At 42.6% G+C, this 19,759-nt stretch overlaps 1 protein-coding gene across 36 annotated transcripts in view; it reads right to left on the bottom strand.

The window, feature by feature from the left end:
- The window catches only part of Plekha5 (pleckstrin homology domain containing A5), a 179,671-nt gene that overhangs the window by 41,409 nt on the left and 118,503 nt on the right, over positions 1-19,759 (bottom strand). For 22 of the 36 annotated variants that reach the window (XR_008214304.1, XR_008214306.1, XR_008214305.1 and 19 more), the window contains 6 exons: positions 19,354-19,469; positions 19,103-19,120; positions 11,083-11,550; positions 6,087-6,549; positions 3,714-3,797; positions 365-484 (listed from right to left, as the gene is read on the bottom strand). Coding sequence is in view for 32 of the 36 variants with exons in the window: in XM_052720069.1 (XP_052576029.1) it covers positions 365-484; positions 3,714-3,797; positions 6,087-6,549; positions 11,083-11,550; positions 19,103-19,120; positions 19,354-19,469 (1,269 nt within the window). In the remaining 4 variants the exon portion in view is untranslated. The other 14 variants (XM_052720038.1, XM_052720054.1, XM_052720046.1 and 11 more) reach the window with 5 other exon arrangements.

Raw genomic sequence — 19,759 nt, 5'->3', positions numbered from 1 at the left:
CCCGTAAGAACAAAAGGCTTATAATGAATTTTCAACTTACTGCTTCATTTGAAAACACAAACTTTCAGTACCTGTTTTATCAGATGTGGAAGTCAAAGTATTTACTGAGCAGCAGCACTATCCCGAGACCCCAGTGCAGCTCCCTCCTTCCTCCTCCCAACCAGCCAAGAGTCAAAGGCCAAGAAGCAACGCATCCTCACTGTATTTTCTCACTACTGTACATGCACGTAAATAAGCTGAATTCTCAAAGGGTCAATAGGAGACTGTAATGTCCCTGCGATGATGGTACAGGCTCATGCTTGACACCAAGGACACAGAATGCACTGATGAGTGATGATGCCAGACACACGTCTCCATAGCTGACCTTTGGGCTGTGGGCCTCAAGTTTGAGCTGCATGAGCTGTGCTAAGGTATGCTCCCGGATACTACTCAGTTCAGCTTGCTGCCGTCTCAGCTTTATGAGCAGCAGCGTAAGCTCCTCTGGCTGAAGGAGTACAATTTAAGAATCCAAACAGTGGAAAACAGATTAATTGTTGTCTTAAGTGACAGATATTAAACCAAGATTTCTTGGCAAGTTTCCTCTTATGGTTGGCATCATAGTGCCTAGGCACTATGATGATAGGTCCTACATAAATGCATAGACATCTAGAGAGACAGAAGGAATAGTGTTACTTTACAGCAAAACAACAGGGTATTTAGGCATTTTCTCAGAACTCACAAGAGTATGTCAATGTCAAGCATAAAATGCACAAACCCACCATAAAGCTTTGCACAGAGAACTGTTAAGTTGCTCATTAAAGATGTCATCAGGATGTTAAAATTACACCTAAGACTCTTCCATCAACAGAGCAATGCTCACCTCTCCAACACCATTTCAAAGAACAAGTAAATAAAAAGAATTACACTTCAGAAATGTAAAACTTGGGTGGGTGTTATTTCCGAATTCTAAGAGTTGGTGTGTGAGGTCAGTCACATTTTGTGATGTCACCAATAGAGCTTCCACAGCATTTTTATGATTAAAATGTCAATTCTCTTTTTTTAGGGGAAAAAATGGGAAACAAATATTGCCATGAGTGTACCCCAGCACCTGTCCCTGCACACACACTCTGCAAACAGGAGACTCTGGTTCCCCAGTGGTTACTATGAATCCTGAGGAGGAAAGCTTCCCACAAACGGGGTGAACCCCTCAGTATCTGCAGAGCAGAGGTGTCTCAGCAGCAGTCGGACAGCTGTTTCTCTGAGCTTGTTTAACACTGTAAGGGTGGGGAAGGGGCTCTTCCCCTAAAGTTCCAGGCAGGGGTGCTGCTGAGCTCATGTTGCTCATGCCCAGCTTTACACCAGCTCTCTTCTGTTCATTTGCTGTTGCGCCCTATTTCTATACCATAAAGCTCTTTTAGAGACCCACGGCATTTTCAGTATTGCCGTCAGACAGGCACGGCGTCACCTTCCCATTGGCTCCTCAGGTGAAGGGGGCACACACAAAGAGAGGACAACGGGCTTTTACACTGAGCAGTCGACAGCGTTCAGTGCATGTGACTTCAAACTACATTACGTGGGGGAAAAAAGCCCAGCTGTTTTTGCTCTGAAGCCAAAAAGGCACCTTGTCACACTACATGACTCTGGGACAGGCTTTATCTCTTGGTCATAATGTCCAGCTCTCAGGTCTTGCCAAGGAGAAGTGGGTCAAGGAAGGGACTGCTATGCTCTCTTCTTTCTTTTTGGAAGAATGGAATATTCTAAACTTCAGGTTGATTTCTGACAGAAAATTAACTAGTTTGTGTATGGACTAAATGATAGCATTTTCAAAGGACAGAAGGTTGTAAGTTAGCTGTATATTCACATTTTGAGGCCAAATAAAGATGTATTATCGGCTGGAAAAAGGTAGGGGTGATGGTACATAAATCTGACCCTGAACATCCACTAGAGGGAGCAAAGTGGAAGAGAAAATACCAGAGAGCTAGCAGTTACTCTGCGACTGCCCCTTCTTCTCTCACATCCACAACCTAGAATTTAATAGTTCTGGGGGGTTTTGAGACAGGGTTTCTCTGTGTAGCCCTGGATGTCCTGGAACTCAGAGATCCACCTGCCTCTGCCTCCTGAGTGCTGGGCTTAAAGGTGTGCTCCACCACCACCAGAACCTAATCCTTGGTTTTTAATAACATACATTCACAATCTTTAGTAAACACACTGCAATCACTTTAAATCCAGCAACTATTTCTTTATATCTAAAGGTGTAAGATGAAGTAAGACATTATAAAAAAAGAGATGAGTTTGTCTTGATGACTGTAGGAAGAGAATTTTAAATAGTAACAAACAATCCTACAGGGATTAAAATCACATCCTCAAGTGAATAGGACTATCTACTGACAACAGAGTCGCCCCAAAGAAAAGCATTCCAGCAATGTTGGTGACCCTTACCCTCAGTACTCCAGAGGCTGGGGCAAGGGATTGTTAGATGAAGACCTTGTCTAAAAACAAAACAGCAAAAACCAAGCCAAAGGAGGGGAAAAGTCACCTACTTTCTTTGATTTGAGGAACTGATATGAAAAATCCTAAATTTAAATAGTAGTAAATATACTTGCTGTGGTTTTTGGTTTGTTTGATTTTTCCCTCCTGTATCCCAGGCTAGTCTCCAACTCCCAATCTTGTCTCAGCCTCTGGAATGCTGGGATTAAAGGCATGAACCATCATGGACAGTTCTGACTATTGTATAGTCTTTCTTTGGGTAAATATATAAATCAATGTATTTTCGGCTCTACAGTAGCTAATTTATATTAAATTTCACAGAAAAGCCAAGTATGGCAGTATGTTCACATAATCCCAACACCAAGGAGGCTGAGCAAGAACAAAGCGTCCCAGGCTGGCTCGCACTCTATCTCAAGACTTGGTCTCAGAATAAAACAAAAGCCACAGGGAAAAGGTTTCAGAAGGTCTGTCATGTGGCCAGACAGATACTCGATAGACTTGTCCTACTGATTATCACTCCGAAGTCTGTGCTGAGTGTGTGGAGGGTGTGGTCCTCAACCTTGCTAATGCTGCGACCCTTTAATACTGTTTTTCATGTTGTGATGACCCCCAACCATGAAATTATTTTTACTGCTCCTTCAATAACTACAATTTCGCTACTGTTTTGAATCATGATGTAAATATCTGATATGCAGGGTACCTAATATGGGACCCCAAAGGGGTCTCAACCCAAGGTTGAGAACCACTGGTGTAGGGTTGGCTGGGTCTTGCATATCTTATGCAATCCAGGTCTTGCATATCTTATGCAATCATTCACCATTGAGCTATTTGGTTTTTAAGAAACAAAATAAAATGAAACAAACAAAAAACAAAAACAAAAACAAAACTATGTAGTCTTGTATGATAGGTAGTCATGGCTGGCCTTAACTCACAGCCATCCTTCTGTGTACTACCATGCCTGGCTTTTATTTTAAAGACAAAGGGGATAATAAATCAAAAACCCAGAGTTAAATAGTAAACTTTAAACTTTCTCCTTTATTTGGGCATTTAGGGAAAGGAAGCCAAAAAGACACTGACATGGCTATCTGAGCCTACATTCTTCTGATGCTGAGTCTTTGTCACAAGAGTAGTGCTGTTTTCTTCTGTAGGCAATGTCTGAAAATTCACACTTAAAAGTCATGGCAGCTTCATGCCTTTCTGGGCAGCAAATAAAGTAGGCATATGATAAGTAAACTTATCACACTCACCGTTCTGCCTTGGAGGCTCTGAGGACTAACAGCCGGTAAAGCTAAGCCAGCTGGCATTGACCTTCTGTCAGGTACATAGGCATGCTAGGAAACAAGGACAAAATATAATTCAGCGGGGAACTTTTTTTTAATGTTATTGATGAATAATCTTAAGTTTATATTATAAAATACCAATTAAAATTGTCATTAGCGTTTATGAAAGACATACCAAAATTCCTTACTTGACTAAATACAGAAGTGAATGAAAAGAGTAATTATATGGAGCCTGACTCAGCAGCACTCAAACTCCTTGTTCTCAGGACTCTCGTGTGCATGCGCGCGCACATGCATGGTTGCTGTTGTTTTTTCTGAGACAGGACCTTGTGTAGCTCAGGCTGGCCTCACACTTGATCTCCTAACCTACTAGTTTCCACTACCCAAGTGCTACCCACAGTGGGCATGAACCACTATGCCTGGGCCTATATATACATGTTTTATATTTATTATTGTTATTGTTATTGTGTATGTGTATGGTGTGTGGTGGTGCATACGTGGAGGTCAGAGGACAACTCTGTGGTACTGGCCCTCTCCTTCTACCGTTACGTTGGTTCTGGAGATTGAACTAAGGTCACTAGGCTTACACAGAAAGCATCTTTACATACTGAACATCTCACTGGCCCTGCTTCATATTCCTGAGAGGAAACTTAGTAACAGGAGTGGCCCAGTTTGACAGCCTTAAAGATCTGACTGTTTGCTGGTTTCTCATACCTGCTTTTATATCACTCTGTTACGACAAGTCTTTTGGTGTTAGTATGTTATCAAATCCACCTGTGGCAGCTGTAGTTGGTGAGTGTAGATACACTTACAGCTCTTATGGCATTTTCGTAAAGCTTACTAGCCAACTGGTGTCTAAATGCGAACCAGTGATCCCGACACATGCGTACACTAATGTCCCTCTTGGCTGTGCGTGATGTGGTAATGAAAGAGTTTATCTGCAAAGAACTGGTTCAGCCCGTTATGCAATGTTCTCCTTGCCGACACGTTTCATTATTAAATACTGTTAGATAGCAATACTGAATTTTAGCATATAAGAGATCTCAATGCCAGACAGCCACTTGGTTAGAAGATGAAGTCAATATTTTTGCCCTAACAAAGAACAGAGTGAGCATGCCTACCAGGGAGAAGGTATGGTTGGCAAGAATATAAAAAGTCAATAAAAATGAGCTACAGTGTCTGGGGTGAGGCTGAGGGGGTGAAGTGCTGGCCGCATGAGCAAGAGCTTCCCCTACCATCCACATCAAAACAACTAGGTGTGCTAGCAGACACCTATGATCTCAGTGCTGGGAGGCAGTGGCTGGCCAGCCAGCTAGCCAATCCAGGTTAGTGAGAGACCCTGTCTCAAAAAATAAAGTGGAGAGTGACAGAGGCAGATGCTCAACATTGAACTCTGGCTTCCACACATGGCTATGCACACCCACACATATACATATTCTTCTCCCAACCCAATGTGAGCTGGGATGTAGTCTGGTGGCAGAACACTTGCTTAGCATGCACAAGGTGGGTTTGATTCTTAGCATGGGGAAAAAAAAATATAATAAGAACAAGGTATGTCCTCAGATGGAGAAGAATGAATAATGTGTCTGTCAAATAAAACAAAACAAATAAACAAACAAAAAACAAAAGCAAAAAACTTTTGCTGTGTGTGGTGTCCTGTGGTGGTTTGAATGAAATGTCCCCATAGTCTCAGGCATTTGAATGCTTGGACCTAGTAAGTGGCCCTGTTTGGGTAGGTTTAGGAGGTCTGGTCTTGCTGGAGGAAGTATGTCCCTGGGGATGGGCTCTGAGGTTTCAAAAGCCATCAGCCATTCCCACTCTGCTTCTTCCCCTGCCTGTAGCTTCCGGTGAGTTCTCTGCTGTTTCTGCTGCCATTTCCCCACTGTGATGGTGATGGACTCTTATTAACTGTAAGTTCGAACCCTTCCTTCAGTAAGTTGCCTTCGTCATCGTGTTTTATCATAGCAATAAAAGAATAGCTAAAATATGGCCCAAACCCATAATCCAAGTTATTAAAAAAGCCGAGGCAGGAGCATCTGGAATCTGAAGCCAGCCTGGGCAACTAGTTCACAGAGATCCTTTCTCAAAATAAAAGCACTAGAGACAAATGTAAACACACGAGAGGCTTGACAACAAATAAAGGAATCACTCTTGTGATCCTGGGGTTAAGAATTAAAGTTTAGGTTCTATACATGGGATTTGGACAGTGTTTTAATTTTAAAGACAAAAACAGCCTTGTTAACTTCCCATTCTCTTTCCTCTAACTAAATTTAAAACAGTGTATTAGAAAGAAAATACAACATCCTTAAGCAATGAGCTAACACAAAATTAGTGTTTTACCTTTGGGTGATGAGCCCGGTGCCTGCGGTCTACCGTGACATCTCCTCTCTGGATGGGCGAGGACACTTCTGACCTGTATGTTCGTTGTGGTGAGAATCCCGGGTAAGCCGCTACGGACCCATGGGAAGGTGACGTGGGGATGGAGTGCATTGTCTGGTCAGAAACCTTAACCATGGCCTTCGGGCTGCTCAGGCAGCTGTGTCGAGGAAGGGTGCTCTGCTTGTGGTAAAACTGACGCTGCTGCCACTCATACAGCTGCCACATGGTGTCGTCCCTCATGGAACGCCGCTTCTCTTCTGTTCCAGGCCCAGACTTCTCATGGCCAGAAGGGGTTACACTGCAGATACTCTCAGGTCTGGTCTTGCTGTTTCTTGGGAGTGTTCGGTAACCTTCAGGGTAGCGGGCCACAATCTGGGCTCGGTGGCTTGGCATATTTCTTGGCAATGTTTGGTAAGAAATTACTCTAAAATTAAAAAGAAGTTGTAAAAATGAAAAAGATGTCGTAAAATAAAGAGAGAGCTGTTTTTGCAATTTTAAGCGACACTGTATTTCTGGCTGCCCTGGCAAGTAAATACGTACCAGACTTTATTGTTTGTTTGTTTTTTGGGAGGACTTTTTTGTTTTTTTTTGTTTTTTTTTACCTGAGCTGAGGACCGAACCCAGGGCCTTGTGCTTGCTAGGCAAGCGCTCTACCACTGAGCTTTGGGAGCAGAGAGCGAGCAAACAGTCGACATGAGCAGAGCGGAGTTCCATTATTTGTGACTCTCCCCTGTGGTGTACCTGGCCCTTTCACCCCACAACTCGACTTCCCTCCCAACTTCTCTGCTAACACAAAAGGCAGAAATTAGGGGGAGGAAAGCTGGAAGCCCCATGGTCATGTATTCAGGAAGTACTGCAGCCAGAGGAAGTGATTCCACCCAAGACTCCATTCTAGCAGTCTACCTCAGGTCGGTTCCAGCTGAGAGACTAACTCTAAAGCAACTTACTCACCACACCTTGCTTCAGAAATTTAAGAAAGCTAAGTAATAAATGTAAGAAACACTACAGAAGCATTAACTGCAACTTAAGTACAGAATGCCAACATGGACGTGTATCTTTAAGAACGACAGGCATTGACGGTTTAAAACACACAAATGGACCTAAGCACCAACAGAACAGATTACAACTCTGGGGACTCCACCGTCAGTGCTCTGAAGCAGTCACTACCATGGGAGCTGCTGTATTTGCTCAGGTGTTATTGACAGCAGTGTTTCCCATCACCTTGGCTACTGGCCGAAGACTTTAAAATGGTCTTCTGCCATCTTTGAAACGTTGGGGGACTCTTAATAGAGACACAAGTTATTAACAAGTAAATTCATTTTTGTCTTATACACTTTCTAGCATCAGGAGACCTGATTTTCAGAAGTACAATTTACTTCAGTGATTTTGTTCCAAAGGAATTCAAATTAAGCAAAGTGTGATTTACTCTGAAGTAAAGGATTAAGAAGAAAGCACTGTGAGTCCATTCAGCAGCAGCTGCCTGTGATCTGCCCTGGGGGACAATGACCAGCTCCGTTACTCACAAAGACACTTTGCAGCTCTGTTCAGAGGCTGTTCGGGGAAGGGGGTGGGTGGGGAGGCGCACAACACAGGGGACGGGGACCTACCATCCGACTAAACATTCAACCTCCCCTGCTTCCTACCAGGGTCTTAGTAATTAAGAAAGTCTTTCATACAGAAAAAAATCAGTTTTTTCATTACGATGTTTCCTTTCACCAGTAAGTTTGCAAGTTGCAAAGGTTTATTTGGGAGGAGGTTTATTTAGGAACATGGGTGATACTTTTCAAAGATTCAAAGTGGCCTTGAGCCATTTGAAAAGACTGTGACAATCCAAGCACTCAGGGAAGCCAAAGAAGAAGAATGCAAAGAAAGCCCCTGTCAGCCCTCAGAGGGGGCCGCACTCAGAAGAAAAGGCTAGAAAACCTTCCCGGGGCCCCGCTAACACTCACTGATACTTCACAGATGAAAACATAAATTCCAGGTACCCGCTATCCTCTCTACACTTTTAACTCAAGGAAGAACTGTCTTATTTGAGGGAAAGATTCTTCTTTGAAGTGAGATTTAAGTTGAGAGGAAGCGACTTGGCAGACTTCCAGTCTAAATTATTTCCTGAATGTGATCTGTAGTGCCTCCAATACTTTCACCCTCAGAACTACTTCCTGTTTTTCTGTCTAATTAAATTTTACTTATGTGTTTTCCTACCGACAATGTATGACTTGATTTGGCCTTGTAATTTCACACAAATAGTTAAATTCTATTTTCTCACCCATGCATTAAGTGAATTGCTCACCTACGACTGTGTCCAATAGGGAAGTGAAAAGTATTATCTCATTGTTTCTTTAATGTGTAACTCCCTGACAACTGGTAAATTTGAACATTCAGTCATGCTCTTCTGAAAAAAGTTGGTAACACTTAGACAGTGTACAGACATACATAAAATGAACATACACTGTGGAAATGCTAAATCAAACTGAGTGTGTGTATTACTGCGGTTAACTTGAAATTCTGACATGTCTTGGAGGGCAGGTGCAGGGTGCAACCTTTAATCTCAGCAATGGCTAGGCAGAAGCAGTGGTATGTATCTGTAAGGTCCTGGCCAGGCCAGCCAGAGGTACACAGTAACAGCAAACAAATCCGAGCCAGTTTTCAAGTACAGAACTCATTGTTACAACTCAATCACTATGTTGTACAGTAGACTCTACAACTCACACGTCTCAAGTATTATTCACTACTCTCTCTTGACTGCTCACAGGGGTGTGTGTGTGTGTGTGTGTGTGTGTGTGTGTGTGTGTGTGTGTGTGTGTGTGTTTGCAGCCTTGGGAGAGCTAACAAGCCCAGTCTACCCAGGCTTTAGAGCCACACTTTTGAAGACAGCTTCTGATAGTGTAGCCCAGCTACTAACTGAGCAGAACTAGAAAGCATTTCCACGCCTCAGAAGTTTCAGCAGTGAACCAAAACATTCAAGTCATGCTTTCTATTTTCTATTACTCAGAAGCTACAGTAACAATTACATTACATAGAGAACTACATGAAAATCAGTATACACTTACAGTATAGACTATATTATCAATATAAAGCATGTAGGTAACATGGAAAATCCACTTAACATACTTTCTCTAAGAACTTCTGTTTTAAGAAAAAAGTTACAGTCAAACAGTGGTGGCACATGCCTTTAATCCCAGCACTCCGGATGCAGAGGCAGGCAGATCTCTGAGTTTGAGGCCAGCCTGGTCTACAGGGTGAGTTTGAGGCCAGTCAAAAAAACCAATAAAGGAAAAGAAAAAAATAACAATGATTTTTATGAACATGAATACAAAATACTTTCAGAAATGTAAAATTTGTTGACTTTTAAGGGTTAGAAATCAAGTCCATGCCTTGTGCATGCCAGGTAAGTGCTCTACCACTGGACTATGTTCGTAGCCCTAAAATTTACTTCAAAGACTTTCCTTGTTTTAGTGTTTTCAGATGGGTCTCACTATGTAGCTCTGGCTGACTTACTTCTGATTACGTATAATCCAGGTTGGCCTTGCACTCAGCCATTTCGGCTTCAGGGTGCTGTGATTACAAGGTACAGCACCACACCTGGCTTAAATTTGGTGTTTTGAGGCCTGGGGAGTCAGCTCAGTGCTTAAGAGCATTGGATGCTCTTGCAGAGGACTGGACTTCAGTTCCTAGCACCTAAATGACCCCTTATAGGGGATCACAGAGATCCTCTTCTGGTCTCTGCAGGCATCAGGCACGTACACAATGTACATACATACATGCAAGCAAAACATTCATACACATAATATATTTTATGTTTGTTGAATGTGGTGGTGTACAACTTTAATTCCAGCACCTGTGAGGCAGAGAAAGATTTGTGTCTACACACCATGTTTCAGGCCTGCCAGCCTGGATTATTAGTGAGACTGTGTCTCCAAAAAAAAAAAAAAAAAAAAAAGCTTTTTTGAAATGTACCTACTTCTCAGCATATATTCCCGATAATCTTTGCAAGCCCTGCCATTTCTTATTTCTTAAATGTTTGTTCTCTTAGGGCCTCTCTCCTTTTATTAAAACTAAGACAGGGTCTTACTATGTAGTTGGCCTTGAACTCTCAGTCTTCAGACTCAGCCACCTGAGTGCTAGGGTTAGAGGCACAGACCACCACCCCTGGCACTTGCCGAGCGCCTGGAACCTCCCTTTTCTCCACTTTCACACCTTTTGCCATGTGAGATACACTGGTGACATCTGAACCATGCTCAAGTTCAGATTGCTCTCTGGAGATGCAGGCTCACAGGCACAGGGCCAGATCTCTCTCCTCTCACTTCACATGTCAACTGTCTCCAAACCACTAGGCTGCAATTGAATGATTACAGGTATTTCTTCCCTTCCCTTTTTTGTTGTGCCGGGAATTGAACCTAAGGCACGTGAGGCACACTGGTCTATAACCTTGGTTTTGTTTTGAAACAAGGTTTCAGCTGTGTAGTTCTGGCTGCCCTTGAACTCCTGATCCCCTGCCTCCATTCCTAAATACTGGGATTGCAGGTGTGTGCTACCACACCTGGGTCCTAGATTTCTTGTCTAAGAAGATCTTTCAGTCTACGAGGTTGTAGAAGCTGCCAAAGGAAGGCAGATTAGGGCTTGAGACAAATACCCACTGGTTCATCACAGTTCAGAATTCTATGAGAGGAGAAACAGGGGTGAAGGTAGAAAGATGGAGCCCCTCTTCACCTCCCTAAAACTTATCTCTCCCCTCAACTTCACCCTGTCCTTTGTCAGAGGCTAGGAAGGATGGGCTCTTCCCCAAAGCAAGGCTATCCATAGAAACATGAGACAGAAAATACATCTGATCACCGTGAGCAAGACACAGTAATGGAAGTGGGAAATCGAAAACATACTTCAAACCAGTACTGTAAATGAAGCCTACCTGCTCCACCACAGCATCAAAGAAACCGGGCTGTCACGATAAGGTACTTACCCTCTGGGCTCTTCTTCAAGACCCCGTCCTTTCTGGATTTTAATCCACTGTTCCAGCTGCTGCATTGAATTCGTTCTCTGAATGACTCGATCAGCCTCTGTGGCCAGGGTCCCTGCATTTGGGTGACTCCCACCCTGGACATCTGCCAAGCTGACATTCACTATTTTGCCATCTGAACTATTCACATTGATGGGTCTGTAGTGCACATTCTGAGGTGGGCAGGCTAGCCCAGTTTCATATTCTGATGGCAGAGAGTTCAACTTTACACTGTTAATTTTTGTTAGAGGTCTCTCTTGGCCATCCTTCTGAAATCCGTATTTTTCAGCTTCTAAGGCCCTTTTTTCCTCCATTTTGCTAATTTCCTTATTTTTCTGATTGTTCTGGACCTCTGGCTTAATGAGGACTCTGTGGTTGGGAATGTTATTGGTTTCTTTAGCTGATGCACCTTCCGTTGCAATCTTGTCCACTCTGAAAGTAGAGGAGATAAGCAGAGTAAACAGACGGAGACTCAACCCACGAGAACAAGCAAACCAACTAATAGGCAGAGTATAAGCTGACACAGAACCTCAGAACTGCGGCAGTATCATGCAGGTCTAACTCTAAAATGCAAGAAAACACCGTCAGGCAAAGGCTACTGAGACAAGTGCCATGTGCCTCTGCCTGCCAAAATCTGGAAACACAGCAAATGCTATTTCTCACCACTAATAGTCAAACCACAATTATTTAAAGCAGTCAGTCAATTGAAATAACAAATCAGTCACGAAGGTCAGCTCACCATGAGACAATCATGAGTCTGGCTATGGAAGTTGTTGCAACAGGAAAGTACAGCCTGATGCTACCAAACAGCTCAACTGTATGACTTACTCTTGTTTGTACAAGAGGACCTGTGTGTGGTTTTATTTTCTGGAGAGAAGTCACTGGGTAGCCCAGGTTAGCCTCAAACTTAACGTGATCCTCTCAAGTGCCATGGCTGCTGAAATTACAGACGTGAAACATCATACCCAGACTGCAAGGCTTAGGAGCTATCAGAGCCAAGTTGCTTATGCTTAGTGAGCATCTTTATTTCATTTTATTTTACTTTTTCCCTTTAAAGGCAGGGTCTCACTATGTAGGCCAGGATGGCTAGAACTCACAGAGATGTCTGCTTCTACCTGAGATTAAAGGTGTGCACCAGCACACCCAGCTTCAGTGGATTTGTTTACTTCTTAATAGCTGCTTCTTTGGCAAGGTTCAGAAGCTTACACTGCCTCAGTTTCCTCTTTGGTAAATAGAGAATTTCAGCAATGCCAGAGGACTGTTATGAGAACCAACAAGAGCTGGCATGTCTCTTACTGTCCTCACTTTAGTTCATCAAGCAGCTCTGTGGAATCCATGTGCCCAAGAGAAGAAAATATTTGTCAACTGTGTTTCTGGGCCACCTGAGTTACTACCCAGTTGCTACAGGTCTTTCTTTCTGTCTGTCTTTCCTTCCTTTTTTTTTTTTGAGACAGAGTTTCTCTGTGTAGCTTTGGAGCCTGTCCTGGAACTTGCTTTGTAGACCAGGCTGGCCTTGAACTCACAGAGATCTGCCTGCTTCTGCCTCGCAAGTGCTGGGATTAGAGTGTACCACCACCGCCCAGCCGCTACAGGTCTTTCCCATAAGAAGTGGTTTTCCTGAGCCAATCCTATCCAGGCTTTGATAAAACCAAGCTAAGCATCTGAACCCAAGACTACCTCATTCATCAGGAACTCACAGAACTGGCCTGCTTCCTGCATTTCAGCACACTGTGGTGCTACTGTGAGATTCCAAAGGTGGTACTATTGCTAAGTTCCATAATGTGTGGAAAACATACATATTCACACGTGTGTACCTATTTCAACTTTTAGTGACAAAATGTAGATTCTATAGACATTCTGGCATGGAGCGCTAGCAAGAGTGAAATCACATACTTCACAGACACATGTCATACATGAACCACTGCTTCCAAATCAGACGTGACAGCAGACACAGGGCAGTTTACAAAGATGGGCTGTGGGGCTTCTTCCCTTCCAAGGGGAAACCACTAAAATGACAGCAAACATTCACTGACATCTGCAGGGAGAATTGTTTAATACTGGATGCTGAGTATCTTAAAAACTGTAAAACTAAGTCCAGTCAACTCCAGCTACTGTTTTAGACTAGAACTGTAATTTTTTCCAGAGATTTATCACTGAAGAAACATAAGCATGCAATGACTCTTCTTTAAATGGAATAAAACTGACTCAGAAAACTATGAGAACATAAACCAGGAGAATTGTACCTGACTCAAGAATGTAATACTTAAGCCATGACAGCAAACAAACAAACAAACAAACCCAAAACACTACACACTACTCTGGCCATTAAGACAAATGTGAGGGGTTCACATCCTTAGTCACCACGGAAATGCAAATCAAAACGACTCTGAGATATCATCTTATACCTGTCAGAATGGCTAAGATCAAAAACACTGTAGACAGCTTAAGTTGGAGAGGATGTGGAGCAAGGGGAACACTCCTCCACTGTTGGTGGGAGTGCAAACTTATATAGCTACTTTGGAAATCAGTACGGTGGTTTCTCAGAAAACTGGGAATCAATCTTCCTCAAGACCCAGCTATACCACTCTTGGGCATATACCCAAGGAATGCTCAATCATACCATAAGGACACATGCTCAACTATGTTCATAGCAGCATTATTCGTAATAGCCAGAACCTGGAAACAACCTAGATACCCCTCAACTGAAGAATGGGTAAAGAAAATGTGGTACATATACACAATGGAGTACTACTCAGCAGTGAAAAACAATAACATCATGAAATTTGCAGGCAAGTGGATGGAACTAGAAAATATCATCCTGAGTGAGGTAACCAAGATTTGGAAGGACAAACATGGTATAGTCACTCATAAGTAGATACTGGATATAAAGCAAAGGATAACCAGAATTCAACCTACAGCTCTTCTAAACTAAGAAACAGTGGCTACCTGAAGACAGGTGTGGGAAATACACACCTCGACCCCAGTGCAGTCAGGAGGATCAGTAGTTCAAGGTCATCCTTCTCTACACTGAGTTTGAGGCCAGCCTGGGTTACATGAGATTCTTACACACACACACACACACACACACACACACACACACACACACACACACACACGAAAAAAAAACAAAAAAGGAAAAAAAGAGAGAAAAAAGAAAGAAAGGAAGGAAGGAAGGAAGAAAGAAAGAAAAGAAAGAAGGAAGGAAGGGAGAGAGAAATGTATTATGATCCAGCAATCCTCTACTGGGAATTCACCAGTCAGCATGTTGAGGAGATTCCTGCACTTATATGCTTATTGCAGCACAATAATCTTCACAAAAGCCAAGATACATAATGCATATACATCAATGGACAGATAACCAATTTATAATGCGCACGCAAACACACACACACACACACACACACACACACACACACACACACACACACACACACACAATGCAGCCATATGACTATCCCAGAGATCATTGTGTTAGTGAAATATGCCTGATCCAGAAAGATAAATATCATAACCTCTCATTTACACGTAGAACCTAGAAATATTGACCTCCAAAACACAGGACAGAAAAGTAGTTACTAGAGCCAGGAAGGGGTAGGGAGGAGTGGACAGAGAGAGGACAGATAATTGATATAGCTCAAAAGGAGAAGACATTTCTATATCTTAACAGCATTGTAAGGCAACTATGGCTGATAATGATTTTTCAAAATAACTAGTATAGATTTTTAAGGCCCCAGCAAAAAGAAGCGATCAAAGTCTGAGATGACATCTATGCTAATTACCCAATCTGATCACTGCACAGTGACTACATGTGAAATGTCCCATGTATAATTACTATACTCTAGTAATACGTGTAATTACTGTATGTCAACTGACAGTAAAAATATAGGGTTGGAGGTATAGTTTACTGACAGAGATGGGGTGCTTGCCTAGCATGAGAGAGACCATGGGTTAGATGCCTAGCACGTGCATGCATACACACACACACAGACACACACAGACACAGACACACACACACACACACACACGCACACACATAGTGTAAAACACCGAGGGGGGCTGGAGAGAGATGGTTCAGTGGTTAAGAGCACTTGTGGCTCTTGCAAAGGACCTGGGTTCAATTCCCAGTACCCACAAGGAAGCTCACAACTATCTGTGTAATTCTAGTTCTAGGGGATCCGATGCCTTCTTTTGGCCTCCGTGAGCACCAGGCACATTTGCAGTACACAGACGTACATGCAGGCAAAAAAACCCATAACTTTTTCAAAAAGTCAAAAGAAACATAGTGAGGCTACACAAAATGAAAATAATATGCCAAGAGATGAAAATTATTCAGAGAAAGCATATTAGACTTACATTTAAAAAATGTCATCAGCTATTTACACACACTGTAGTTTCTGGATGAAATCCTTTAAGGATTTAGCAGAAACGAGCTTTAAAAACTGGAGTGTAGGGAGTGGGTGAATGTGTACTGTCTGCCATGAGCTGGCCATGCCAATCACAAAGGCTTGCCTTCCCCATATGAATCAGGTGTGGAATTGCAAAGCCTTCTCTGGTCAAGTGTGAATGTTGATAGTGTGTGCAAGGAGGAGTGTTTATAAATGACGACCAGTATGTGCAAAAAACTAGCAAGTGCAACTTCCTGCTTGCAGACATTTGCTGCCTGAGACCTCTTACTGAGAATGACTCCGCCCCAACGTGCTGTACATAACGAGCATGCTACAGTCTAGGTTATTTAGGAAGCTGGTGCCATGAGTGCACATGGCCCAAGGAACCATCTTTTATACTACATGTGTCTGTCTTTTCTTCCTTTCCTAGCTACCACAGTCAGATTTCTAGACCCAACCCTTGAAGGACTTGGCAGTGCATGGTTTGGGCTGGGGATGTAGCTTAGTAGTTGAGTACTTACCTAACATATAAGGACTTAGGTTTGGTATCAAGCACCAAAAAAATCCCCCTTCCCCAAACCTGGTTATTTTATCTCTTAGGTGATATGCCCTGGTAATTGTTTTAAGTATTTGGGCCACAAAGCAAAGGAATCCCATTGCTTTTACTTCAAACAAACAAAACATCTCACTGGATTTATGAAATTAAATATAAAAATAAGATACTTTCAATATTCAATTCTAAACATAATGGGGTAGGATTATAAATGCTAACAGCTCAGTGTAGAAGAAAGCAAGCCAACTCTTAGTGTGATAGGAACCACTGCCTCCAGGCCTGGCTCAGAGGAGGTGTTCATAACTGCTGGATAAGGGACAAACTACAGCAACAAAGCTGCCTGACATAAACAACTCATCATCTCATGAGTACATGTTGCTTTTCAAAAAATGTATATGGGTGTCTTTGCTTGCCTGTATGCACTGCCTCTGGAAGCCAGGAGAGGGCACCAGATCCCCTGAAACCAGAGTCACAGATGACTGTGAGCCTCCATGTGGCTAGTGGGAGTGAAGCTTGAGTTCTCTGGAAGAGTAGCTAGTGCTCTTAATCAATGAGCCATCTCTCATGCCTTACATGTTATTTTTATATGTGGTTTAAATTAATTTATTACTTTTTTGGTGAAAAGATCTCATTGCATAGCCTAGGGCTAGCCTGCAACTCATGATTTTCCTGCTTCTACCTCCTAGGTGCTGGGATTACAGGGGTGCACCACCTGCTTGGCTCCCTCCCAGGTACTGGAAGGATAGGGGTGCACCACCACACTTGGCCCCAGTAAATTCAGCAAAAGAAAATGAAAATAAGTTGAAACTGCAAAAAGTATAACATATAGAATAGAAGCTACTCGAAATAAAATACTCTAATTTCTATATTTATTTCTCTATTAAAAAAATTCCTAGAGCTTTACTTAGAGAAATTTGCATAGATTTACAATTCTTTTTTTTTTTTTTTAAGTGCAAGGTGAATGAGAAACCAGACAAAAATCCATTCTCATTCTCTCTCTCTCTCTCTCTCTCTCTCTCTCTCTCTCTCTCTCTCTCTCAATTTAGTATGGTATGTGGGTGTGTGTGATATACGTGGGCATGGGTGACTTCTCACTCTATCATTATTATAATTATTATTATTTTGATTTTTTCAAGACAGGGTTTCTCTTGTGCTGCCCCGGCTATCCTGGAGCTCTCTATAGATCAGGCTGGTCTTGAACTCAGAGATCTGCCCGCCTCTGCCTCCCAAGTGCTGGGATTGAAGGTGTGTTCCACCACCACCCGGCTCTTTATTATTTACTATCAGTGTGTGTGTGTGTGTGTGTGTGTGTGTGTGTGTGTGTGTGTGCATATGTATGTGGGGGCATACATGCCACAGTGTGCAGATGGAAGTCAGGACAATATTGTGGCATCATTTCCTTTCCTCATGGGTTCTGAAGACTGAATTCAGGCCATCAGGCTTTCGAGACAAACACTTGTACCCACACCAAACACTCATTGGCCCTGGCCTTGAATGCTTCACCCTCTTGCCTCCACCATCCGGATAAGTGTTGGAATCAGATATCCCAAGGACTAGGGTTTTGGCTAGAGGACAGCACTTGCACACATAAGGCCCTCGGTCTGACCTTTACCACAGCCACCACCACCAACAACCTTAGAACCTGTTTTATTTCCATGCTTGGGTACCTGGATGAGGATTTGAGTTTTAAAAACAATAATACAAATAAGAGCCGGGCCTAGTGGCAGAAGACTTTTATACTGGCAGTTGGGTGGTAGAGGAAGGTGAATCTTTTTGCATTTGAGGCCAGTTTGGTCTGCATAAAGAATTCCAGGACTTCCAGGGCTATGTAGAGAGACCCCACCTTAAAAAAAAAGTACACATCTTATAGAGCCTCAAGTCAGTCTTTTTTTTTTTTTTTTTTTTTTTGGTTTTTCGAGACAGGGTTTCTCTGTGTAGCTTTGCGCCTTTCCTGGAACTCGCTTTGGAGACCAGGCTGGCCTCGAACTCACAGAGATCCGCCTGGCTCTGCCTCCCGAGTGCTGGGATTAAAGGCGTGCGCCACCACCGCCCGGCTCTCAAGTCAGTCTTTTAGCCAACATGCACAATGAAATAGTATGTATGATGCCATGGGGCTTGATCTCTAACTGGGAGACAAACAGACACACAAACATACCCCTTTAAATGTGCATGTTAGCAGCTTTCTTATATAACATGAACTTAATTATCATCGACTGGAAATAAAATTTAATTCCACTATAAACCTTCAAATTACAGAAATTATCAAGAAGTGTATTTCCCAACAATTGGGAGGCAGAGGCAGGTGGATCTATGAGTTGAAGGCCAATCTGGTCTAGTTACAGAACAGCCAGGAATACATAGAGAAATCCTGTCTCCAGGGGAAAAAAAAAAAAAAAAAAAAAAATATTCATTCACCCTCTATTTTTGCAGTTTGAGAAACATATTTTCTTTGCTTAGGTCTGCTTCTGAGCTTGGGTTCTAAGTGTGTGCCACAGGCCAGAGACAGCTCAGCGGGTCAAGGTCTCAGGGTGACCCCTGGGACCCACGTACTGAAATGGAGAGAACCGCCTCCTGACAGCTGCCCTCTTGCCTCCACATGAACACTGTAGTGCATGCATGTACACACACATGTGCAAAAAATGTGCATGCTACCATGTCTGGTTGACTAGCTCTCAGCATAAAGAGGAATTTTAATATGACCTGTTATCTCCCAGCAGGGAAGACAATCAACAACTCTAGGATCAATTTTCATAAGAATCTGAGTACCACACTTCTAAAGGAAAGGCACAACTCATCAAGTAGTAGATATATTTAGAAATAATTTAAATGTTCTAAGAATTATCTTCTGGAGTTATTAATAACAAAATAACCAGAATAAGTCAGAAAATATTAACAAAATAAAACTCAATACCAATACAATATAAAACCACAATGAAATTAACTGCATGAAATTAAATTCTACAATTAAGGCTCTTTAAAAAAAATTCTCCCATGAAGTGCACAAATCTGTACAGCTTTAAGGTAATAAAGAGAGGTAGGTACTCACCGGAAATTAAAGGTAATTCTGTAAGAAGAAAGAACATTCAGTGTGAATGTTAGGATTCTAGAGGCCCCAGTACACTGACAGTGAAATGAGGCAAGAAGAAAGGTGGACTGGTCAACTTTGTCAACTGACAAGGCAAGCACGCAGGCCGTGAGCGGGCCTGGTGAGGGACAACCATGCACCAGGACAATGGCATTTGCAAGGCAGGAGTAAAATGAAGATGAGAGTCACTGCTGCTTCCCTCAGGGCTGTACCTTTTCACAGGCTCTGTCTGCACCAGGGCAGCATCTAACATGGCCTTCATCCACAGCTCCATTTCCTTTCCTGTATCGGTGCAGAAATAATAGGTCCGCATGTTTGGATGGGCTGCCTGAGTGAAAACGACACCATCGCTTTATCATGATACGCAATTCTGAAAAAGAGGGAAAAAGATTCCTTATCTTTCATTACTATGAACTTTCAAAGAAGGTAGATTTGTCTTTTACATAAGACTCAGACATGACTTAAGAACATGCATACCGATCCCAGCAGCTACAACACTAATTATCCTTTTAATGTTTCTTCAATTGCATATATTTCAAAGCTACAAAAACATGTGCTCTAGGAAGGAATGGGGTCTGTCCCACTCACTCAACTCTAACCATTTTTAATTTGCTGCAG

This window comes from Peromyscus californicus, unplaced genomic scaffold, assembly GCF_007827085.1.
Source record: "Peromyscus californicus insignis strain IS unplaced genomic scaffold, ASM782708v3 Scaffold_6__1_contigs__length_162567912, whole genome shotgun sequence".
NCBI lineage: Eukaryota > Metazoa > Chordata > Mammalia > Rodentia > Cricetidae > Peromyscus > Peromyscus californicus.
This window is presented reverse-complemented; position numbering and strand designations above follow the sequence as displayed.